General features: G+C 36.2%; 1 protein-coding gene across 2 annotated transcripts in view; it reads right to left on the reverse strand.

Moving 5' to 3' along the window:
* Positions 1-7,475: 7,475 nt before the first annotated feature.
* POC1B (POC1 centriolar protein B) overlaps positions 7,476-26,198 on the reverse strand; it is a 44,779-nt gene continuing 26,056 nt past the window's right edge. Inside the window, exons 11-12 of one of the 2 annotated variants that reach the window (XM_021528014.2) lie at positions 9,690-9,872; positions 7,476-8,504 (exon numbers count right to left, since the gene is read on the reverse strand). In XM_021528014.2, coding sequence (XP_021383689.2) covers positions 8,403-8,504; positions 9,690-9,872 — 285 coding nt within the window. In that variant the 3' untranslated portion in view covers positions 7,476-8,402. Of the gene's footprint in view, positions 8,505-9,689; positions 9,915-26,198 lie in introns of both variants that reach the window. The other variant, XM_021528013.2, reaches the window with a different exon arrangement.

Below are 26,198 nucleotides of genomic sequence, written 5' to 3' on the forward strand. Positions count from 1 at the left end.
GAGCACATAACTTTCTTTCCCAATTCTTTCTATAGCTCCTGGTAATGCTGTGACAGCAATACAAGGCTGAAATTGTTGGCTGTGCCAACCTCTTGAGTGATCCACTTTTGGATGCAATGGGTCACTGACTGAGAAACTAAAATTAAGAAGTCTGGAGAAATGATATACTCTAATGCCTAAAGAGAATATTAAAATGATGCTTGCAGCTGCATTTTGTTGTTTGGTAACACCAAGACCAAGCCAATTTCAGAGGTTAAATCACCAGATCTTCTTGATGTTGGCCAAATGCTTCTTCTCAGTCAAATGCTTTTCAAAGCCCAGTTAACCCAGGTACACAGATAAAATTAACATATAGATGCTTATGAACTGAAGTTAAAAAAACGAGTATAGGATGTTGTTAGAGGTTAAGAGTTTGGAGTACAAAGGCAGATAAAGGTGACTGCCTATGACATGAGCCCTGAGGTGTAAGGGAAGTTATCTGCCTTCCATGGCTTGTTTCACCCAGGAGCCCCCAGGATCCCAATACATGCCTGTACAAGGCCCTGTCCTCAGATCACCCCACGTTAAAGAGAAGGAATGAAATATCTGACACCCCACGTCATTCAGACTGAAGTGCAGAGAAATATCTCTGGCTCCAAGGGAAGATGGAGCAGATAAACCAGGGAACAGCAGCCAAACCATCAGCAGCTGGCCACCAAGGTGGCTTTCAAGAATATATCTCTGTGTCTAAGGTCCCAAGAAATCACCTCACGTCCACAATTCCAGCAGCCAGAGTGACTAGAAGACAGTCAGCTTCTGTCCCAGAAATGGCCTGGAAGAACTGAGTGAAGGAGATAGTGCTGAAGGGCACTGCTAGCATGAAGAAACCACAAGGCAAGTGAGCATTTTAGAAAGTAGAAGAGACAATATTGGCACTGGGAGGTATCCTGAAAATGCTCAGAAATTAAGTTGAATGTCTGATATGAAAAATATTTCACTTCCAAGGCAGTTTAATTCGAGCAGCTTCTCAGGGCTGCCCTGGGTCTCCCACATAAAACATGGGACTGGGCTATGCAAGGTCCTTACTATTAAAATGTCTAATTCAGGACAATCAGTAAAAGCCAAGCAGAGCCAATGTGTACTTCTGCCAAGACCTTTTCCCTCTAATTTCAAAAATAATAATAAAAAAAAAATAAAAAAAAAATAAAAGAAGTCAGGAAGAATGACAGGTTCAGTCCAGAGCCATCCTGGAGCCGTGGATCCTGGAGAGCTGCCAGGCAAGCTGGCAGGAAGTCAGGCGGGCTTGTGATGGAAACCTGCCCTGTGTTTCATCGGAAGTTCATTCACACAGAGACGCTTCTGCAAAACATTTTGCTTACAACAAATCGGCATTCTCTGACAAAAACCTGGGCTGACAGAAACCTCCCAGCCTCTGTTCCTGATGGCATAATTGTTTCTTACATAATAAAAAAAAAAAAAAAAAAAAAGAAGGAAGAGGAAAGAAACTGGGTGTGTCATAGCTAATGTTAACGGGCTACATTATATATAGTTTTGTAAGTCACTCCTTATATGGAGAAAATCTTAAAAATGAGCTCTTGAGCATTTCAGTCTGATCTTCCACAAGTGCTGAAGGCTCAGCTTTGTTACCCTACAGGGTATACAAACATAGAAGTAACGGTGCGATTTTGGGTGAAGATGGAGCAATTTTATTGTATCCATCTTCTTTCCTTTCTGAATAGCATTTTACAGGTATTACAGGTTGTTAGTTATTAATTCCTCCTTGTTCCTACAAGTCCATTAGATAGGAAAATATTGATGACTTCTCTCCCAAACACAGATCCTGTAACAAGGGCATAACTCTCTCACTTTGAAATTACTAACTAGAGCATTTAGAGGAAAAAGAGAAATGTAGAAAACATATGCACAACTTGGGTTACCTGGATGGTTGACAGCATTTTTCTTCTTCAAATAAAAAAAAAAAAGAGAAGATGAGGGATATTTCCTCTTTTATGATTTTGAATGACACTGGAAACCTCTCTTGGTCTAGCATCTCTTCCAAAGGAGAACCCAAAAGGTGTAGAAGGCCTGAATACAAACTGGGGAAGTAATCCTACATTCTCTTAAGTTACCTGAGAACCAGAGGCAGACCTGGGAGGCTCTGATTCAGATAGCTGTGAAATAAATAGCAAAGTACCCTTTTAAAGTAACGAGAAGCTCAAATTAAATAGCAGTATTTGTTTTTTGTGTACCTTTAAAGAAAGCAGACATCAGCTACAATTCAAACTTTCTTTCTTTGCCCCCCCCCCCCCCCCCCCCCCCAGTTATGTGAACACAGTGCATAAGATTAAGACATTTCCAGCATGTAAATTCAATCATGTGAGAAGTCCCACTGATTTTAGGCAGTGACTTCCTATTGAGTCAGCAAAGCACTCCTGCGTGCGTATGATTTTAAGATGACTAACCTCCCTGGCTGCGCCCGCAGTGGCGGGAGGTGCCTCGGCAGGATGTCCCGCGGCCCTGGCCCCCTGGCTGTGTCCTGCCTCTGCTCTGGGACAGGATCGGTGTGAGCACGAGTTCCCACGCTGCTTTCGTCCCTGTGCCCAGAGCCAGCAAGAAGTGCACTGCGCTTTGTGAGAGCCTGCAGCCGGGCTGAGGGGATGCTCCAGCCGGGCATCACGGCTGCTGCATGGCCAAAAGCCCAGCTTCATGCTTACTCTTACCCACATGCTGAAACTCTCTGGTAGTTTGGAGTGGTACTATATCAGCCCTGGCTTCAAGGAGATTTTCACAACTTCTCTAATGAACCTCTCACAGTCTTTAAGTAATGCAGCTATTTATAGACTAGGTCTATCCTGAACAGATTGCAGAAGCTGCACAAAAGCTCACTGTTTCAGCAACGAAGCTGCAGAGAAACATCAGAGCAGACTGAAATCACTCAGTACGGTTACATACAATCAAATATAACCAATGTTTTGCATGATTAGACTCACTGCTTAACTCAAAAGTTAATGGCATTTTAACACATTTATATAATTTTCTTAGAAGTGAGAGCTCTTTGTGTGAAGTACAAGAATTTTCAAGTCTTAGACTAAGGACTAAACCCTGCCCTTGCTCACAACATCAAATTTTAGGTGTGGCATCACTGAAGTTTAACAGAATACCCCCAAGTAGTCAGAGCAGAAATTGGACATTGTCAGAAACCATCACCAACCATTTTATCTTTCTCTTTCAAATCACTCTTTTTTAGGCTTTAGCAAACATCCTGAGTCTTGCAGTCCCAGTGTGTATCATGAAATAAAAATGTTAATTAAAAACTGTTCAACCAATGCACTCAGGAGAAAACATTGCTGCTGTTCTTTTTATCACCCAAGCCCATTTAATCTTAAATATTTCTGAGATGTGCAAGATGTAGGTAGCATGAAGCAGCAGGACTTTGTGCATATGGCTCACCTGCATCTTTCTTAGAAAAAATCAGAGAAAGAATTTTACTGCTTTGACCTTCGCAGACTTGTGTCTCTCTGACACTTGTTCATGAAGTCCCTGTAAACAGCAGATTTACACAAACATGCTTTGCTTATGAATATTTTCCTGAATATTAAGGGAGAATTGACATTCAATACAGGTGTTGGAGTGAGCACTGCAGGCCCTTGGTTTTCATTGCTGTGGTCAGAAGAGGGTTTAGTGACACCCTTTAGCATAGAGAATCCCAGCTCTTGCTACCTTCTGTGTCCTAAGGTTTTATCTCTGTAAGAGGAACAGGGATTTCCTCTGGGGATTAGGAGGAGATAAAAACCCAAGACAGAGCTACTACTTCATTACATTACAAAGCACAAATGGATGAAAAAAGACAGTCAGTGATTGTCTTTCTCTTTGGCAACTGACTCCTTATTTAGCGGCTCTGAAGAGAAACAAGGTCCCTCTTTTTTAACCAGGTCTGTAAGGACACAGGCCATAGATAGACTTACAAACCTAACTGCTACTGAGAGCTGCAGAATTCTATATTGTCTCAGTATTTCTTCACAGTCCATTCCTGCTTCTGCAAGTGCACTGAGCAGGTCCTTGCTACAGGCATGGGAAATTCATATAACCCCAGTCACCAGCAGTCTCATTAATGCCAATGGGCCATCTTGAACTACTTTTTCCTGCACTGGTTTAGACTGTTGATACAGCCCAGGCAGAGAAATTTCACATCCAGCCCTCCTCAGACTTTTGAAGGATGAGGTTAGTCTAAGCATGTTCCAGTGGGCTTGTATGAGTAGCGTAGAAATTCCCAGAGACCTCAGAACTATTAAACTATCCAACAGCAGCCCTTTTGACCCTGACACAGGGTTTTTTCCAGATAGTTTTTTTCCATCTGTTTCATTACCTTTTGCTTCTGAACTGTGGGAAAATGAAGAAAAGCAAGATAAATACCTTGACCTGATAGTATAGCCTCATGGCAGGAAATGTATTAGCAAAAAAGACAATCCTTCTGCTTTAAGTTTTACTTATAATTACACTGGTGGTACCTTGTCTAGAACTGCTGACTGTCCTAAAAAAATACTTTAGAAAGAATGACATATTTTCTATCATGTAAGGTACCAGTGCCCACCAGTAAAATTTTATAATATTAATAAAAAATCAAAAATTTTATTTTCATATTATTAAGATGTTTAATTGTAGGTACAATATTAAGTTATAAATATGCTTTATGACAGAAAATAAAAGCAGCTTATCGCTCACTGACTGGTTTAGAAACTTTTTTTCTGCTGGATTTAAAATTTCTGGTGAAATTGGTGAGCAGTGCACTCAGCACATCCTGTTAGCTGAGTCAATTGAAATTGCACCTGCTCTTAGATGCAAGTCTTAACAAATGCAACCCATATATATTGTAAAGAAAAGGACTTGTATGCACTTTTTCCAATTAACATCTGCCTTTTGGCGAGTCATTAACCTATTTTCTCACAATGAAAGAGCTTCAATTGTATTATGCATCTGAAGCGTGTAAAAGTCCCTGAGGGGGTACTCTGACAACAACATACTGTTCCTGGATCTAATGTGAACATACATATTCATTAATTGTTTGGGGCAATGAGTACAGAATTTCTGCTTTTTACAAGTCTTACAAGGTAAACAGTTTACATAAAGCTATGTCCCTGGAAATAGCCACATCCTGGTCACTGTCACTCAGTAGAAAAATCAAGAGTGATTTTGTGCTGTGATATAGTAATCAAAATAATTCAGCAACACTATAAAAAACTTCTAGGAAGAAAAAAGAACGTTGAACCCTAAAAATACTACAGCATATTTATTTATTTAAAGAGATATAAAGATGGCAAACTGTATTTTTCAAATCCCTCATGCTATATCGATCTGCTCAGGTCATCCTAAAATGGCAATGAGAACCTATTTTACCACTATTTTTCCAGCTAGAAAATCAATATGATTAAAATTTAAAACTACAGATTTAGATTTCTCACAATGAAGATTATAATGAAAAAACTGATTATTATCTTACATGTGTAAAAGCAAGAAACAAATATTTTGTAAAACAAAGGAATTGTTCAGATGCATTCACCTCTGGGAACTGATTTTCCAAAGCCCTAAATTTATAAAAAATATATCAATAGCAAAAAGTGAATGCTGAAGTAACAATTGGTAGCATTTCTTTCAATTTGGAAGAGCATTTTTAGTTTGAAATGTCTGCTGAAGTACGTTGCAATGAGCTGCTGAGCTACTGCACAGCACTTTGACACCTGAGGAACTTGAAGTTGGGTTTCTCCAGAGACAGTCTCCCAGCAACAACTATTCCTGCCACCACCTTCTCTCTCTCAACACACAAACCTTGGGGATCTACTACATGTCATTCTTTTTAATAAGTCATTGAGCCATTTTTGCAGTGACATGCCTGAAAGCTGGAAGCAGTCTTTCTCCAGCAGGGGGGCCTATTTATATTTAGTATCAGAGGGATAATTTAGCCTGAGGGTAAGTGTACTGGATCAGGTACATTGTTGAGCTTGTTTAGAACAAGTATGGGCTATCAGTACTTCATTGCAGTCTCCAATCAGATACAATTTTCATAATTTAAAGATCCATGCAATTATTTTTTTCACATAGTGCAAAACCACAGCTAAGAGTAAACAGCAGTCATTTTCCTCTAGTTTTATAATTCAAATTAGTCAAGTCACCAGTTACTTGACAGAATACAAACCCTAGAGTAAATGCTTCTGAAGGTTTAACAGCCTTGGCAGGGCCTTTTAAAGCCAGTATTTCTGTTCCAAAACTTTATTAGAAATTATATGGATCAAGAGAATACGATAACTAGCCCACATCAATGCTTTTTGAAAAGAAACATCATGTTAGATGGTTGTGGCTGTGTTTTAGGAAAGTCATCACAGCTTGAGGAAAATACATCCATCCTGTTTTCAACCAACCATGACCAGACATCCTCCCAAGTGTCATCATGTTCAGTATCAACAGACCACCCGACAGAATGACAATAACATGTCTTAATTTGGGAATGTTAATGTTGGTTCACCAGATGCACAAACAACAGAGGAATAAACTGGATTAAGTAGTAAATGCTCCAGATAACAGGTACTGAAAAGGTAGAGGGATTAATGACAGGAGCTAAGGCAGAAGGGAATATTTCAGCAGAGATTTTATTTAAAAATATGGAAGTAAAATAAATATCCAAATCTTATTGATAAATAATCCTGAAAAATCTTAAAAGAAAATCTGAAGATTTAAGACACACACACACACATATATATATATAGTCCACCAAGGAAAAACAAGAAACAAGCAAAAATTTTAATAGCTACATGGTTTTGTGTCTTTTAATGGAGACAAGAAAAGACAAAAACCACAAGGTTATTTGCAAATTCATAAAGTACATTTGATCCAAAAGACAGCATTTACATAACTTTGTATTATATAGTAGTATAAACAATTGCATAATCAAAGGTCAGGCTGGAATATATACGACCATTCTTTGACAAAAAATCCATGGTTAGGGTGCCTAGAAACAGACCTAGAAACACTTGCATCCAAAAATTATGAGACTGCTTCTTTGCCATAACCAGTAGTGCTCAAGACAGCTGCAAATACAGAGTACTTATTGGTAAAAATCAGAGCTAACGAAGAAAGTGAGGTGATCTCTGGCTAGCTGAAGGTGGTTGCTGAGAGAAAATAAGTTATACAAGAAAAATTGACTGCACATTTCTGTGGCCTTAACTGCAGTCATATTTATACAGTGAGCTTGTGTACTAAAGTTGAACTCTGTTGACATTGATGAGGTTCAGCCTGGGAAATGGGCTTTATCTATATACAGTAGTTGCAGAATTGGATTAAAGTGCTTCCCCCTTTCAAGTGTCCTATTTTTCAACATACACGTAAAGTTACAGAAAAGGATGATTATCTAGTTTTGACTAGAACAACAGGTGTTCTGCAATTGCCATTTAAAAAATAACAGACATAAAGAAAATAAATTTTCCATTAAAAAATAAGACCCAAAATCATCTAAGAATTACATTTTTATTAGAAATAAAACTCAAATCATCATACAAAGTTTTTCCTGACTTATGTCTGCATTCACAATGCATTACTTGATGGAGTACATTCACAACATGCAAAGCTTGAGCACACGTGGACATCCTTATAGGATAAGAATCATTTGTATTTATGACCTAGATTTTGCATTGTTTTGTGTTTAGTTCAAATATATTCTTCAGAAGTATAAAGGTGATTTTTGTTTTTGTAAATCTGAAACGTGAATTTTGACAGGGATACAATAAGCAGAAGTGTTCAAGTGCATCAAAACTCATGTTTTGCATCTGAATTCACATAGATGATATTATAGCTTCAAAGTGTGACTTAATTTCTGCATTTGTAACTAAAAGTTTTCACACTACATCTTCTTGCAATCATTACTAAAATGTTTAGAAGATATAGAATAACAAACTACTTTTTGGTAAAACACTTGAGAATATGTAAGGGACAAAGAACACCTCTGGCATTTTTGTATTATATCTTACTTAATTTAGGTGTTTAAGTAATGTTGTTTTAGTGCATAGAACATTATTTTCACAATCCTTGAGTGAATTTAAAAATCTGCACATTGGTAACCTGCATAATAACTGCTATTCATCTAAAAATACAAGTTAGTGGCTTAGTTATATTCAAAGATCTTCTTAGATTGAAATAAGAGTTCTGGAATGTTCAATAGAAATTATTTAGAAAGCATTAGTTTTGACTGGGCTACACTTCATTGAATAGATAATCAGAATATCTGCTTGCTATCAATGTTTGAAATTTTTTTTTTAAATTTCTTCCATTTTTAGCACTTTGATTTGATGTTTCTGCTTATAGCAAAATCCAGTGAAGAAACATTCCTTGTGATTTTAAGAAGCATACTCATCAACATAGTTCATTTTCATATTTTATTAGTTCTGTTTTCCCTTCGGTAACATTTTTTGCTGATCTTTTATGCATTTTTTCAATTTATCTTCTGTACATGTAAGACGTTGTTCCAGGCCTGAAATAGTCTGCATCAAGAAGAGAATAATTTCAATTGGGTTTATATTACTCACACAGTATTATAAAAGTGTGCAACACAAGAAAAGGAATTTTAACTCAATAGGAAAAAATACTATAAGATGGTTTCTCCTTAGCTATTCCACTATTTACAACTGTATTTTAAAATTATGGTTTTGCCTCCATGGAAATTGTCTAAAGGTTTTTGTTTTCACAAAACATTTTCAATAATAAAGAGAAATACATACACGTATAATGTAAAGTACTCTGAAATACTATGTGAAAGTTGCATGCATATTTCAATAGAAAAACAGCCATCACTGTGACCACAAATGAAAAACTAAAAGAAACTTTTATGGCATCTCTAAGAAAAGGAAGTGAGAAAAAAATATACTATTAAAAGGCATTTATTCTCCAAGATATTATCTTCAGCAGAAGTAGGTCTTTGGATGCAGGCTAGCAGTTTCTTTTACAACTTACTACACAAATCCTTTCCACCTCATGACTTGACTCCATACTTCCCAAAACTTGTTTCTTCCAAATCAACATATATATATTGTAAAAGAACACAGAAAAAAAACCCTTAGCAGCTCCATTTTGAAATGATTTAATGTCAATATATTACAGACTACAAAGAAATATCTGAAAACATAAGCTAAATCTGGATTAAAAAGCTGTATTGAGCATTTGCAAGCGAGTCAGAGTCACTGACTGAGACTGAGTATTTGTGCAGTTTCATTTGCACAAGGACTTACTGCACTGCAGGATTCCTACCTAAGCCAGCACCTCACACACTAAGTTGGGAAAGGGATTTAATGGTACATGGCCAATTTACTTTGTACATCCCCTGCTAGTGCACGATTGTTCCAGCTGGAATGTCTGCTAAACAACTGGCTTCTGACAAAACTACCTAGATCTAACTACTGAAAAACAGCAATTCTCTTCATCTAGAGTTAAAAATACAGCAACAATCTTTATGATAATGTACCAGGAAGCTTTCACTTTAGCAAACACAATACATGCAATCAGTATTTTCTGAAAGGAAAACACTAAAACAGTCACTTGACTACAGAGCTATTCAAAATAGCCCCATAGTCTTTAATGTTCTGATTTATGAACATGACTCCAGAGTACTGTTGTCCTTTGATAGCACTGTCATTTTGCACAGCAAGCATCACCTGTTATTGCATACTTACTAGAGTTAACATCTCCAGCTGCCCCACAATGTGGTCCAAAGCACAGTTCACGGAGGAGGAGATGCCTCTGTGCTGTCCCACACTATGCACAGCTGACCCACTCTCATTCTCTGCCTTCCTTCTTGAACTCATTGCTGAGAAAGAAGCAGAGGGCCTCTGCAGTTCTTCACTTCTGCCAACATCCTTGAACACAGAAACATCATTTGAAGATTCAGCTGCCTTTGTCTTCATTTAAATGGAACCACACCATAAGATAGACAGGATAGCCAAAAGTCAGGCTATTAAGTAAAAAAAATCTACACATATATATGCATACACACAAGGACTCTCAAATTTGCTTTTTGTACCAGGTCCAACTCATAACATTTCAATTTGTTCTGACCTAAGAGAGAATTCCAGCTGTGATGGATGAGGCAATAAGGGAAATCTTAGCAGTCTTTAGGTATGTGTTTAAAGTGCATATGATTGAAGAGCTACATGTATACTACTAGGGCTTGAATTAAAGCTTGAATAAATACAATAAATGAGGGGCATTTTCTCCAAAAAGATAGCTCTGGTTGACAAAGAAATTAGTTCAGAATAATCATATGAATGAAAAATTTGTAAGTGACTAGACAATCATAAGTGCTCCTTCCAACTTCATAGTATCAAACCTTTGTTTAGTATGAATTAACCTTTTATTTCATTATTTAAAAAGGTAGTTTTCAGTTGTTTGTTCAGTGATGGTACTTTTTGAAAAATTGATTCCTTCAGAAAATGGGAGAAGGAAACAACAGAGAAGATCCACACAATGTAACATTGAGAGAAATAAATTTGATGTGTAAACTTTGCTTCAGCCTAACTGAGAGAGCATGATCTTCCCCACCAATTTGGTTTTGTCTGTGCCTCAAAGCTCTCAATGGTGTTTTTGAGTCATGAAAGGTTAGATCATTACTAATTCATTAGAAAGTCATTCACAACAACTTTACCTGAGTAATTAATGATTTATTGAGATTTCTTTGAAAACTTCTTATAAAATAAGCCTTTTAAATGGTTATATTGAAACTATTTCTCTGGAATTTATTGACAGCCCATGAAAATATCCATTAGCTATGCAAAGGGAAAATTTTAGTCTCACCTGATGTAGTTAAAATACACAATATTTACAATGTGGTCAAAATATTATGTTGTAAGACTGAACAGATTTTCAAAGGAGAGAGTATTAAAATAATTGTCAAACATTAAAAAACATCTCCTAAGTCTCTAAACTGATCTTGTAGAATGTAAATTGCTAGGCAGAATTATTAGCAGACTTTTACAAGATCACCTAGGTATGTTGATGAGTTTCTGTCAAGAATGTTTTACATGCATAATAACCCTGCCTTTGAATCACACAGGATCAGAGAATGATGGGTTAAATACTGCTATGATGATAATGTAACTATTTTAAATTTAAGTAATCCTAAATCATATCAATATTATTGTGAACTTTTACTGCTGCATTATCCGCAATAACATTCCTGTGTCTTTAGTGCCATCTTGCATAGTCCTGTGTGGTGGCAAACAGCTGAAAGCAGAGACTTTCAGAGGTTGAAGTAAGACAGCAAAGAAGAAAGTCTTACAACCCTCTCTGTGTTAAAAGTTCCATTGTGCACTTACATTCTGCAAGGACAGGTCTCAAGCCCCCAGGAAAGAACCCATGCAGTGCAGAACATGACTTTAGTAGAGACAGGGGCACATACCCAGGCATGCACTTCACACCTTTACTGACAATGCTACAAAGCCAGAGGGAACCCATCTCAAGGTTTGATAGTACCATGGTATTCACTGACATCACTAACTTCTTCCACTGATTTCTTCTATCATAGCATTGTCAGTTAAGGTCTGAAGTAAGAAAGATTATTTCAACCCAAGGAGGAAAGCTATCGATTCAGTAAAGAGAGCAAAAGGTAAGCTACAAAAGCTCATCACTTTTGTCCTACAGTAAAATTGATCCAAACTTCAATATATCAAATAGGCCACAAAAGAATGTTTTGTATCTCAGTTAACTGCCACCAGCATTGCAAGTCAGAGTAGTGGAAAAGTCCTTTTATCATTTACTGGGTTAAGCAGCAAATTGAGATTTTTCTGTTACATATTCAAAGACTTAGAAGCACAATACCACATAAAAGCATTTACAGAAGTAAGGCAAAGACCTTGATATTTGTCAAAACTTAAACAAGATAAGCAAATAACTGAGCTTTCAAAATTTGTAAGAGAAATGAAAAAAGACCACTTCAAATTTTCAACTTATCTAACTTGTGTCCAAAATGGTTACTTTTTTGTAGAGACTTCTTTAAACACTGTCAGACATCAAGTATGTTGCTATAATTTTAAGGTGATCTGCTTTATATTTTAATCTTTCCTAATATCTAACTTTACAATCTCCTCCAGCTCATCAAAGGATCCAAAATAGCTGAAATCTAACACAAAACTCAAATGCCAAAAACTTGCTGTAAAGGAGGGACACTAGTCTCAAAAGATTTCCTTTACTTTTGCATGTAAGTCAGCTGATATCCAACACTTTCATTCAGCACAACATTTCACTTTAAATTAAGTTCCTTTTAAAGAAAGTCTTTCTACTCCAAGTCTATTTCAAATTAAAAGTTTCAAGAATTAAAAATTGTCTTTCCTTCAAATTAGCCCCATTCAAAGTACTTGAAATTCTACCAATTCATGAACAACAATTCTGTATGTCACCAGCAATGTAAAAATGTCTCATATTAAAAAAAAAAAAACAAAACCCAAAATATTCTGAGAATCAGAGCTATAGCTTATTAAAATTTATTCTCTCAAAATAAGGCAATAAATTTTAAATTGTTACTGCTGAGCAAAGCAAAGAAGAAAATTAAAATGTGTACAGCATTTACATTCACAGACCATTAGTAATAACATAAATCCACATTTCATGCAAGTTACAAATAAGAAGGAGAAGGAACAGATTTAATTAATCAATAGGAAGTTATTACCATGACATTACCAGCGGATGTTCAGGAGAAAATTAAATTTAGCTTATAAAATGATGTCACAAACAGCAAACCATAATTGCTCATCTTTGTTTTCTGTCAAGCAAAATAGCCAAAACTCTGTGGGTGGTACTTGATCAATTTGTGAAAAATCCTTACACATAACCTTATCACCTCTGCCTGTTCCCAAACGTTTTCCCATGAAACATTCACACAGCACATAGCCACAAACACTGCATCTCAGGCTCCCTTTGCTTCATAACTGTTAAGCATAGAATCTGAGTAAAATGCATCCATATAAAAGGATGCCTGAGCAGTTTTATTTATAGAAATAATAAAAAAACCCTCAAGAGAAAAAAAGAAAAAAAGTACAAGTCTCTCTCACAAAATTGACTATCAACAGGTTCCCATCTTCTATGAGCTCCAAATTTGGAAACTACAGACCAGAGTTTCTAAAAGCATATCTTAGAGATTTCATAATTAAGACAGTCTTATTAAAAAGTGACATTGGTAAGCTTCCTAATGAATCACAAAAATTGGCATGATCTGTTTTTTAAAAATAAACCTTTAAATTTTGAACACATGGTACATTTGCCTACTAATAGTAAAATATTTCTGATACTGTGATTAAAACAACTACAAATAATTAGTCATTAGTAGGGTATTAAGCTCAAACAGACCAAAGCGCAAAGGCATAACAGATGTTATGCCCATACCAGATGTTGAATTCCTGTATCTTTTGGTTATTTGAAATCATGGGAAGTTTTCAGGAGAAATAGTACTATCATTATCACTACTTTTTTCCTCCTCTTGTGAACCTACTCTCATATAAAAATGGTTCACTGTCGAAATGCTAAATTTAACCATTTGAGAGTTGTTTTTTTCTGGTTGTTGTTTTTGGGTTTTTTTTGGGGTTGGGTTGGTTTTGGTTTTTTTTGGGTTTTTTTTGTAGGATATAATTACTCACAGATCACTTCTACTGCTTTGAAATTATTTTTTCAGCCAATGATTGATCCACATAAAACAGCTTTCTGATCTCTTAGTTGAATGCTGAGTATGTTAAATCACAATCTGTTTTATCAGTTCCTACTGAAGAAAATTTCCCTGTAGTTTCAGCTGATGACAGCACTCCTCATTTCCTCTCCTCTTGCACGCAGATGAATCAGCACAGAAACAATTTGCCATGTGCCAACTGTGTCTTTCTGCCCCATGTCATCTGATGAGGTATCTCTGGAATTGTTTATTTGCAAATTTTAATGAAGTTTTGTGTTCAAGAACTAAAATACAGATAAACTATATGGTGCATCCAGAGCAAAGCTCTGCTAAGCATTTCTAGCTTGAGCAGTCCACTTTCAGAACTTGTAACACAGACTTTCACACTTCAGTCAAAGTCTATCATGCCATCTTACATATCAGTCTTCTCCAGCTTTTAAAAAAATGCCCAAGCTGAAATAAAAAATTTAAAGCACTTAACAGAAGAGCATCACATCCAGTCTGACATGGAAATACCTTGAAGGACTACTGAAGGTAGCACACCCTTCAGTTTAGAGCCTGATCATGAGCAGTGGTACCAGGTTACAAACTCACAGCCAATAAAACAGGCCGGACTATCAGACTGCATTCTTTAGCAAAATAGGCATTTTCACCTTAGATGGAAAAGAATAACACTTTAAGTCTTGAAAGTAGCAAATTCAGCCTGAAGCTAACTGAGTTTGTAGAGGCCAGAACGCCAGTACAAAGCAATGGAAACTCACAGCTTACTTTGGTGGGGTTTTTTATTTAATTATCTGTACAAAGTTAACTGAAATCTTGGTGCACGTACAACTATGGTCTGATTAATCAGATTTATTTATTTCTATCAGGATGACACCTATACTGATTTTAGTATTCCTGTGAGAGCATGAAATAATAAACTCCTCTGTCCATAGGCACATCTCAAGATATCCTGAAAGTTCTAGGCAAAGAAATTACATCACATTTTACAAACATCCTTTCACACACATAATGAGAAACTGACTACATAGTTTTCTTATGTCATCTTTTTCCCAGAGTGCTGCTTCTGGTTTGAAAAAACCTTATAAAACAGAATACATCCAATGCACTCGGTATTTTATAATTCCACATATACAGAATCTAGTAGAGAACCAAAATATTTTCTCTGTATTCCATCCACATCAAAAAAACACTTAAATGAGCACAGAATAAGCCTTGCTTTCTCCAGAAAACATTAAAAAATTATTTCTATTTCCCTAAAAAAACCTCTTAGAAGTCCACAATATTTGGGTGCATCCAGATAGAAATAAATAATATTCCTAAAATATTTCTTTCTAAACTCTCAGATCATCAGTTTTTGCTCACTGATGTTAATTTCTAACATAAATAGTACCCTGTACAGAGTCTGCATCAGTTTAAACTTTTAGAAAAAGAATTTTCCCCCCCAAAAAAACAAGCAATACTGGTGAAAAGTTAGAAACTGATACTTAAAAACAAATTGAACAAAAAACCCCACAAAACAACAAACAAAAAAAGCCCCCAACAAAACAACCAAATAAAAACCCCCAAAGCATATCATGAACATACAAAACAAACCAGGCAGAAAACATTGGAGGTTCAATTTCCAAAGGTGAGAATCCCCTGTCAGGAAGTCAATTCTAATATAACAGTTCAGGAAGACTATATTCAAACACTTTCATTAGTTATAAAAACACTTGCACCACAGGCACCAAAAAATAAAAATATACCCTGTAGAAGAAAGGCAAAGAAAGGTAATCAATTACCTCCAATATATCTTCAGCTTCAGCAAGAAACTTTGCAAAACTAAGGAGAAATAACATGACACTATAGAAGAATTTCCTACTATTTACAATTATGAAATACAGTAGCCAGGTTTAATTTAGGCAAATTACTTTTAACTGCTTGTCTGCATGCCCAAGGAGACATCTTATGGCTGAAATTAAAAAAAAAAAATTCCATGATGGATTCTTTTTACCTACATAGAGTTCTAATAAAAATTATATTACAGACTCTGCTTGAACTTCATATCCATTCCAGGTCAGAGAAAAGCTAAAGCAGGACAGGAAGAATACTTCTAACAGAAACTGGAAATATAATGAAACATTCACTATAATGAAATAATGATAGAAAATTAATAACTCTATGTGGACAAGGCCTCTTTTCTACCAGTATAAATAGAATATCCTGCTATTTTTGATATTACTGATGCTAATGAATAAAAACAAAGGCATAAAAACCCTAGGACTTCCCTAGCATGTGGGCCAACTCCTTGTACTTCAAATAGCAGATTGTGGGGGTTCACAAAGGAATCAAGTACATGGAAGGAAGGAGAGTATGAGAGACAGTAGAACATTCTCACCAATATATCTAATCAGAGAAATGACAGCCATTCTTCTGGCTTGCCTGCTCATGACTCCTTTCTGTCCTCTTTCCCCTACCTAAAACAAAACCTGAGTGAAAACCTTTAGAACAATACCTAGCTAAAAAAGTTTAACTGAACTTTACAATGAAACAATACCTGGTAGCAGTAAGTTTGTTTTACAGAGTCTTAAATTATATATAAGGACAGCACTTCCTCTATCTTATTCAAAGTCACCTAGTATATCCATATTCAACATGAATTTACAATGAAAAGAGGTTGATCAATAAACCCAGAGGAATTTCTTGTTCTTGAAGGCATGTTTACTCCCAAGAAAAAAAAATAAAATAAAAAGAATATACTTTACAACATGCAATTGATTTCTCCTAGATAAAGCTTTCCAACCTGTTGGGGCAAGACAAATCTCGAAAATTTACACTGTATGTAAATGAGAAGAACTAAAGGAACACACTTCTGTCTTAAACCCCACTTGTCAATAAGAATGAACAAAAAATTACTGAAGACAAAATCCTGAACAGCCAGGCTCTGCCAGAACAAGAACTGAAGGCTGGGAATAGTGTTGTCCTCAGCCCTGCAGAAAGCTGAGAAGGGCTGCAGTTCCTGGGCTCCAGCCAGGGGTCTGGTGCTCCTCAGGAGCAGGAAGCTGGCACAGGGCAGAGCTGCCTGTGCTGCAGAGCCTCCCTTCATGCACTGGCACTGCAGTAGGGTCCCCTGCTGCAGGAGCACATTGAAGCTATTTGCCAGCTCCTACATAACCATATACTTATATGCATATCACACACCATTTACTTTCAAAGTTATATGCAAAGCTAAAAGAAACTCCTTTCTGCTGCATCTGTATCGATGGCTTTTGTCAGGATAAGCGTCAGTGCTGTGGTACAAATTTTCTTTATTTGCTAGCTCGTATCAACATAACTCATGTCATAACAAAACTATGTTGCTCAGACAAACCTAAATTACCTCCTGTTAGTGGATGCTATGGGGGCAGGATGTCCACACAAAAATTTCACAGAGAAATCTCTTCCTAGCTGACATCTGCCAGCTTTGATTTCCTTTCAGGCAGCAGTAACCACAGGTGGTTATACCACTTAATACCATGGAGTTTGTTTACTCCATAGAAGCAAGTGTCAGATCTTCTCTAATAGAAACTACTTACAGAAAAAAATATCAATAAGTTAAAAGCATTTGAAATTAAGTTAGCAATCCAGCATAGCAGAGTCCAAAGTTAAATCCAACAGGGCCAGTACAACTGCTTGAACACTTTGTCAAAGAGACAGATACTACTATCTGCAGAAGAACAAAAATATCCAGTATTTCATAGCTTTGAACTGAAATCTTCTGACTATAGCCACAAAAAATATATTTTACTGTGTAATAGAAGAAACATGGTTCCTCAGCATTTTAACAAGGTTTTTGTTAATGACATGTTACACCTATAGTGGATGATGGTTTCAAAAGAACATCAAACATTTTAACAACAGTGCCAAAAAAATACTCCCATAAGGATAAAATGAAGCTTCAAAATTTTGATTGAAAAGTCAAATTTATGTGCTTTTATTAGATCTAACAAAATACCTGGAGAAAGTAGCAAAAGTCCATCCTGAGCTATTTCAGTGCTCAGCATTAGTAAATATTCAGAAGGTTTGGATAAGCTGTCCCATTTGTCAAGGTAAAAATAATATTCAGTCCTGCTTTGTTCAGACGTGGGATTGTAAAAATTGCTTTGTTAGCACCAGAACAACTTTGTACTTAAGTCAGTTGAGTTTTACAATTTACTGTGATAGGGAATCAAATTAGGGAACAGCAGAAACTGATAAATTTTAAAATTACACACAAATATCCAAGAAATGTTAACTTTGGAGTGGTCTGACAGGACTGTTATACTCTTAAAAATAATTTCTGTAACCCAAGGATTATTTGTACTTTAAAAGTATCAGAAGCAAAAGAAGCCCCAGCAACAGCATACTTATTAGCTGGAGATGTTAAAACATTATACATATTTTTTGTGTTTAATGGGGTATTTTTATCTTCCATTTCAGAAGATAATAAATGTTGTAATTGTATTTCTGGCAAAATACTTTTTACTCCAACCACAGCAAAAAAGACTGTTGGTTTTGAAATGACTTCACAAGTCAGATATTGATACTGATTTTGATGTATCCTGGAGAATAATGGAGAAAATAGCAGGGGTGTGGGGAAGCTGAAATTCCATCAGTAATCACAAAGGATAAACAGGAGAACTGTGTGGTCACAGATCACAATCAGCATGAGAACTATGTCAGGAAAGAGCCAAAAAATCAACTAACAAGTTGACCTACGATATATCGAACAAATACGTAACGCTTAACATCAATACAGTTTGAGGAGACAAAAAATAAATATTTTTTCAAACTAAAGATCTCTCTAATGAAATATTTAGCAAAAATTGCTACTGATAAAATCATTCCTTTTTTAATATCCATAATATGTATGCTACAATTTTATTAATGCATTTTAGGTTGTAATGCATCATGAACTCAATTATCTTGCTAGTGTTTCTTCAAAAACAGTTAAATCAGAAAGAAACTGCAGAATTATGGTGGGTTTAGTGACTCCATTGAAACCTGCTCTTGTTTTAGTCCCATACAAAATGTACCAGCGATCTGGAAAATCAAGTTTACAGGTGACAAAAAAGGGTAACTTGGCATTCTGACCTCATTCAGCTGTTGAAATGCAACTTTATGTACACATGCAAGGCATCAGAGAAGAATACACTACAGAGTAATACACTACAGAAATGCTTTGAGAGGTGTTGAAAAGATCTACAATGATATATAACTGGACAAAATTATAAACCTTTATGATAAGGTTACTGAGTGAAGAATTGCAGTATCTTACATGCAACTAACTGAAACTGCCAAGATAGTATTGTACTATTTCACTACACTAGCAAAAATTGGAAGTGTGGACAGGGAATTCCTTTCGTAAGAGAAATAAGGAAGGAGGAAACATCTTGGAAGAGTAACTTTTTCAGTGAGGAACACCTGATACTGGTTAATATAAGAACAGTCTAAGGATAGAGCAATTCTTTTAAATCCCTGTTGCAAGTAAGGAGTGTTCCTTTACAATAAAAGTACTCAGCATGTAACTCAGAGCTGCGTTGCAATGCCTTCACTTCAGGATCTAATATGCTGAGTGGAACTCACACTTTGGTGTACAAGAAATATCTATGCAGTAAGAACATAGCAAAGCACAGCATCTTTCCCCTCCCCACCTCCCTCCTTCAACCAACCCAAACTGCTACAACCAGAGTACCATATGTCAGGGGATACAGGAAAAAAAAAACAAGCCCAAACCCAACCAATCAACTTTTCAGAGCAGTGATGCCACATACTTCCTCTGATGTCATATACTCTCAGCTTTTACTTTACAATGCTTCAGATTCAAGCAAAAAGGAAGGGGCTCCCTCCATTCAGTCTCTGTTACCTGCTGTTTACATTACAGTCATGCAGAAAGAAGAAATCTGAATCCTCTTAGGCTGAAAAAAAAAACCTACTGAATCCAACATATGTTCTTCCTGAACAAAAGGAAACCATTACTATCACCTCCTTTCCTCCTATTTTTTTCCATTGCAACTTAAGAAAGATAGTCAGTTGTTGCATGCAACACACCTGTTTGTATTACAGCACAATCACACTGGATACATGGCTCCATAGACATCAGTCAATTCAGTTAGGTTACAGCCAGCTCTGATCTACTCCTTCATCTCTAAATAATTTTTTCTCATTATTTCCTTTGTGCTTGTATTAGTGTTTGGACAGCTGAACAGATCAGGGAATTGACATGGATGAAACTAACCAGATAAAAACATTAATTAAGTTGAAATTACTGTGAAATCATCCTTTAGCATTGTTCTATCTAATTTCTAAACCCCACACTATTTTGGTGGAAGATACAAGCCAAGATGTTTTTCTACATCAAACACCTAGCTGTGGAAGAACATTTTTTTTTTCCTAGTTGTTGAATTTTATTTGAAAAGTCTTGTTTTTTCAGTCTTGTTTTAAGCAACCTATGTAATCTTTGGATGTGACTCACTGTTTCCATTATCTCACATTAAGCAAGTAACTACATTTCTTACTGCAAAATCGACAGTAATGCAGCATGGCTTCAAGGAGAGATGTGTTGTATTGCAATAACTAATCTATTTGGAAAACAGTCAAACAAGCTTTTAGTCAAAAAGCATCCTCTGGGTTTAGATATCACTCTAATCTATGTGATAAATATAATTTGCTAGCACTTGTTTAAGCACTGTCATTTAGGGAAAAAATAAGAAAACATTGAAGCAGTATTCAAGTGTTTGCTTTCATAAGAAACTTGCTTTAACCATTTTGAATAACATATGGGTTATATATAAATAAATTTCATTTTATAGTCAAGTTTCTACCACACAGTTGCAAGCATGCTGTGCTAAAATTATACTCCAGTTGTATTTAAGAACAAAGAGTAATTCAAGGGCAGTATTTTAGCTTTATAATCTTGTTTTCTGACATACTTGATCTCTAGCTCAGTTTTATTATGCAACTTAAGATAAACACAATCTTACAGCTTTCTCTAAGAGACACACATTATGAGCTAAACTTTGGATTCCCTGGCTTTTTAGGCCCATAAAATGTACAATCTCAGAATAATTAAAGTCCTGTGAATATTACAAAGTTGAAAACTTTATTTGTATTACTGCATATAAAAAGTTAAACTAGGTGCTTACAGAGTAACAGAACTACTGAATGATAACTTCATTAACTTCCATTAAGCTAAATGACTCACAAATGGCATTTAGATCAGTAGTAAATCATCATCTAGGTCAGCAGGAAGCTCATTACAGACTGACAATCCAAGTGACAGAAACACTTTTCTACAAGTGCTATAGCAGTAATTTCCTGTGTGAAAGGCTTGCTGCTGTTCCTGCATTCCTCAGGGGACACTTCTTCTCAAAGGATGTTACTCTTCCCCAGGAAGAGGAAGGAACCAGTTGTTATTGGATGTGTGGGCTGATAGCTGTCGGGCGTTTTATGCATGCCGCAGAATCAGCTGTGAGAACTGTGAATGCAGCTTAGATTTCCAGTCAAAGCAGAGGAAAACACTGCATGAGCAGACAAGGTCAGAGCATACATGTACAGTATCTCAGGAAACTGAGACAGAAATAATACCTGGAACTTCCATCCCTCCAGTTCCCAGAAATGTGCTAATGTGCTAAAGGAACAATATACACACATGGATCAACTTGAAAAACATTTCTGAAGCACAGCTGCCCTGAGTAAGACCCTACACAAAGTAAAACTTTGCCAGTTTTAAAATGCCTGTCTTCTTACAAAATATTTCTGTATGTGTGCACATGTACATTTTTTTCCTGTCAGGTCCCTCTCCTAGGCTTCCTGTTCTATAAGAACTCAAGCTCCCTCTCTATGTGCTGAGACACTGTCACAGGGTGGTTTCACCAGTAGCTACTCCATACCTATTCCAGTACTACATCCACTGACTTTTTCTTAAGCAATAGCACTAATATGTTTCCTTATTCTAACTGCTTATTTCCAAATTTCATTAAAAAAAACAACCCACCAATTATTTGATTATAAACTTATTAGAAAGACAGAACAGTGACAGACAAACTGTACAATCTCATACAGTATTTCCTCAGGAAAGCAGGCTAAAAATAGCATAGGAAATATTATATTCTTGCACTCTCTAGTGACCAAATTCAGAACTCAGTCTCCAATAAAAACCTGACTTTCTCCTCGGCTCCAGTTCGCTAAGAGTATATAATCATGACCATTAAGGAATATCAGGACATGTATTATTACTTAATTATGTAGAGGCACAACATACTTCCTTTCTCTCCTTGTAAACCAGTTAGAATAGCATTACCACAAAATGCAAGGACCATTTGGATCATATTCCTCTTTTATTACATGTGTAGGGTTCACCTTCAAGCATTTGATCCTTCAGCTTTATTTGATGCTAGTGGTATCAAAGCATACTAATTTTAAGATTACATATACAAATCTTTTTAAACATAACTAGACATCTACAGCAGCTCAAAATGCAAGTTTAGAAATTCATGTTCAATATGTGAAACACTTCATCTTTTCTGCACTTGTGATGAGTCATTTTGTTCATATAAACCATATCTTCTTTAGAAGACTCTCAGCTGGGCAACAGAAAAAGCTGTCTCTACTGCTTCATGCTTATTCCAGATGGAGGAGTAGCCTTTAGAAGGAATGGGAGATATTCCTTCCCTGAGAGCAGCTGAACATGTTCAGCTGCAGAGTTTTGGAAAGAAGGCAGCCTATCCTCTTGCACCAGCCCCACACACTCTACCTGCCTAGCATGCAAAGAGCAGAAAGGTCTGTCTAAAGTGTGCTATAAGTCAAGATGGCACTAAAAATTGCCTGTCTAAAAGCAAGAGTGGACAAAGAGTGGGATTAATTTGCAAAGACACAAAAGCACAATACTTATTTTTATTCTGCTGAACACTTCAGATTTCCTCTATTTACAGTATTTATTCTGTGTTTGTATAAGACTTAGCATGAGCCATTCAGAGCCAGTTTGAGAGTTTTTTAGTATGCTCACCTATGAAAAAGGCACAAATGGCTTTACCTCAAAACTTTGGAGACACAGGATCTCTTCACACCATTTCCTAATTTAATTCAGTTTGTCATTGGGAGTTCAGGGAGCTGACAATTCAAATAAGCATTTATTGGTAATCAGAAGAATGGCAGTAAATAAAAAAAGTTCATAGCTATTCAGGGAGTGGCCTTTCTTATTTCCCTGCCTGGGAACAAAGAAGGTAAGGTGATGGAAGAGGCTGGGAACTGTCAATTCTTATCAAAGCCCTTTTACCCATGGGATCACACCCCAGTGCAGAGCTCAGTCTAAACGGCAACTGAGTTTTGGACAAGGAACACAAGTGGGCCAGTGATTCCAGTCTTTCTTTCAAAGGGAATACTGCTGGAACTTTTCTTTGGTAGAGAAAAATGTATGCATACTATGTAATGATCAGAGTTTTTGTCTGAAGACATCTGGGAAAGTTGATATCCATGAACTGCAGAAAGCTGTTTGTTGTGCTTTCAAATGATCTATAAAAAACAGCAAAGATAACTACTCTGCACAATGAAGTGACATGAGTTTTGTTCTACCAGCTGTTCCCTTCTGAACTGGACCTAGGCCCCAGAGGAGATGATCTATGTATAAAATTGCCATTACTTCCTTTCTTCCTTCCTCAGTGAAGACAGTTGGTGTTTATTTCCATGTAAGGCTGAAGCTAGGAAAGAATGCAGATCAGAATAAATTTGAAGTTGCATGGTAAGGAAAATATGAAGTATTTTAAAAATTAGTTTTTAAGACACAATATCTATTGTCATCATCTCCTACTGGATTCTGGAGTTATGTTAAGGAACAAGGAAGAGACATTACTGCAAAAACTTTTCAAAGCAAATTTCCATGGGGAAGGAGAGTTTACTAAGCCTTCATGTATGCAGAAATGGAAGAATACATGCAAATTTTTCATTCATAATTGCTGTCTTTCCAAATACATAGGGTGTTTTTTGATTGTGGAGCTTGGTTATTTTTTGGAGATTTTTTAAAATTCAAAACAAGGGCAGAGAAAAGTATATTAAAAATACCTAAACCCTGAAACACAAACTTTGAAAGTGATGTGTACTGAACAAATTGAAAGTACAGATGCTTCTACTTTTTGCCTTGAGAAACCTCCTACAAATGCAGTACAGATAAACTTTCTATTTTAAAACTTAGTATGTTCTTTTTGCTCCAAACAGAAACAATCTTATATTTCCTTACTCAGTAATTAACCCAGTCTTAACTTTGCAGAAGTTGTACTGTAAACGAACAATAAGAATGTCTTCTTTTTAGTGGTAAATGGCACTGGAAAAGAACAGCAAACATCTCCCAGCTAGTGCAGACACTCTGACTTCCAGATTACAGCACATTGCTTTGCTTCCTCCAAATCCTGTTTACATGAGCAAGGTCAGGGGATGAAACATTAGAGAGCCTCTACAGTGATTTCCTGCTTCTGTCAGTAAAAACTACAGAGACACCATCAACTTTCCCTTGTTTCCAACAGCTTATCAGGGACCGGAGGTTACTAGTGTATTGCCTTACAGAATTGGAAAGACTCAACCTCCCTCATGGCAAAAACTAAAATTGAAGGATGAAACAGAAAGAAGTAGCCCCAAAGAGAAACAAAACTTCCAATTTTTCCTTTTCAATAGTTCAGAAACAAAGGCAATGTGAGGTTCTTTGACACATGTAGGTGTGGGAGAGAGGTAGTAATGCTTTCAGAGTCCTTAATGAAATAGAAAGGAGAAAGAAGCACCACCCCCAGCCCCCAAATTTGACCCTAATTAGTGAATATTTTCAGAGTGCAAAAGGCTAGAACACACCTAATTTCTAGTAACTGCAGCATATGAGGACTCTTATCATTGAAAAAGTCAGGACATTACACAAGTACCAGTTTGTTAGGCATTCACAGCTAATTTTTACAGAACTTTCAATAATACACAGGAGAACTGAATAAATGAATCATCAAATACAAAGCTATTTCTTAACCATAATAATACACAGGAATTCTTAATGGTTTTGTAATTGTAGCCCAAAAGAAAGCAACTCCATACTGAAGATTTCACTGAAATTTTTCCACTGACCCAAGAATCATACTCTTTTCACTGAGTTTACGAAAGAAGTTGCATCAATATGAGCCTTAGATGAAAAAAGATTTTTCACCATGTTAAAAACAACTGGCTTTAGTACTAAGCTAGAAAAGAAGCTGAAAAGATAAGGTGTTTACAACTCAGGCAGTTTAATAATGTGTTTTTAGCAAAATCCGTATAAGAATGTTTATATCTGCCTATCTCAGCTTAACTTCTGAAGCAAGAAAATACAACTAAATTAAAAAAAGAACACAAAAGCAGGCATTTTAAGTGTGGAAGCTGTGATAGACTGTTGGTTTTGATGAAGCAATAAATTAAAATTCCTTGAAAAAAGGAGAAGTAGGAGGAAGAGAATACTAGTATTTTCTTAGATAGCTACAGCTCTAAATAAATGAACTGCTAAGAAAACATCTATTTTAAATTTACAATAAAGAATCAAGAACATTATATTTTTAAATATCTGTTTTTAAAATCTTCTCTAGGCAGATTTCTCAAGAATAGATGATGGTGCTACTTTGCTGCACCCTAATTATCTAGAGTAGTGTGTCCTCTTTTGGGCTTCTTGGTCCCAGATAGACACTGACATCCTGGAGCAAGTCAAGAGTGAACAAGATAGCAAAGGGGCTGGAACACAATATGGAGAAAAGACAGAGAACCAGGTTTATTCTCTGGAAGAAAAAATACAGGGAGATCTTGCCGCCATCTCAGATATCTAATGGGTAGATAGAAAGAAGACAGACACACACATATTAGAGGACTGCTATGAATTGAAGGCAACAGACATGCTAGAACATAGAATATTCTAGTTATATATTATGGAAAAAAATATTTTCATCAACCAAATACTAGAGTAAGCTGCCCAGAAAGGTGGTGGAATCTCTATCCTTACACATTATTAACAAATGAACTGGACAAGGCTTATAAGAACCTGATCCAAGCTGGCCTTGCTTTAAGGAGAAGGTTAGATGAAATGACCCCAGACATCCCTCTCCACATATAGTATATATCACTTTTATTAACAAATCTTTACAGAAGGAAAAACAAGGAAAAACCATTTTGCTCTCTCACAAATCATCTTAGGGACAGTAATAATGTATTTCCCATAAAGGAATAGGACAACATACAATTCCAGCTGAAGAAAAAGATTCTCAGTAAGAAGAGCACTTTCTCCTATTCTCCTTTCTTCTGGACTAGACAGAAACCTACTTAACCACTTACTGTCAGGAATGCTGGTAGTTATTCAACAAAAAATTACAAGGCTTTGCATAGACTTCCAGCCTTCCTGAAGGCATTTCAAGGAGCTTTAAGAAACTCATCAGATATACTAAAAAAGCTTCAATGTTGTTACCCACCCCAAAGAAAGGCTGTATTTAACGACCTGCATTTTCGTGGATCACTGTCTCAAGTATCTCCTTTAGCAGAAAAATTT

Source organism: Lonchura striata, chromosome 5 (assembly GCF_046129695.1).
Source record: "Lonchura striata isolate bLonStr1 chromosome 5, bLonStr1.mat, whole genome shotgun sequence".
Taxonomy (NCBI): Eukaryota; Metazoa; Chordata; class Aves; order Passeriformes; family Estrildidae; genus Lonchura; species Lonchura striata.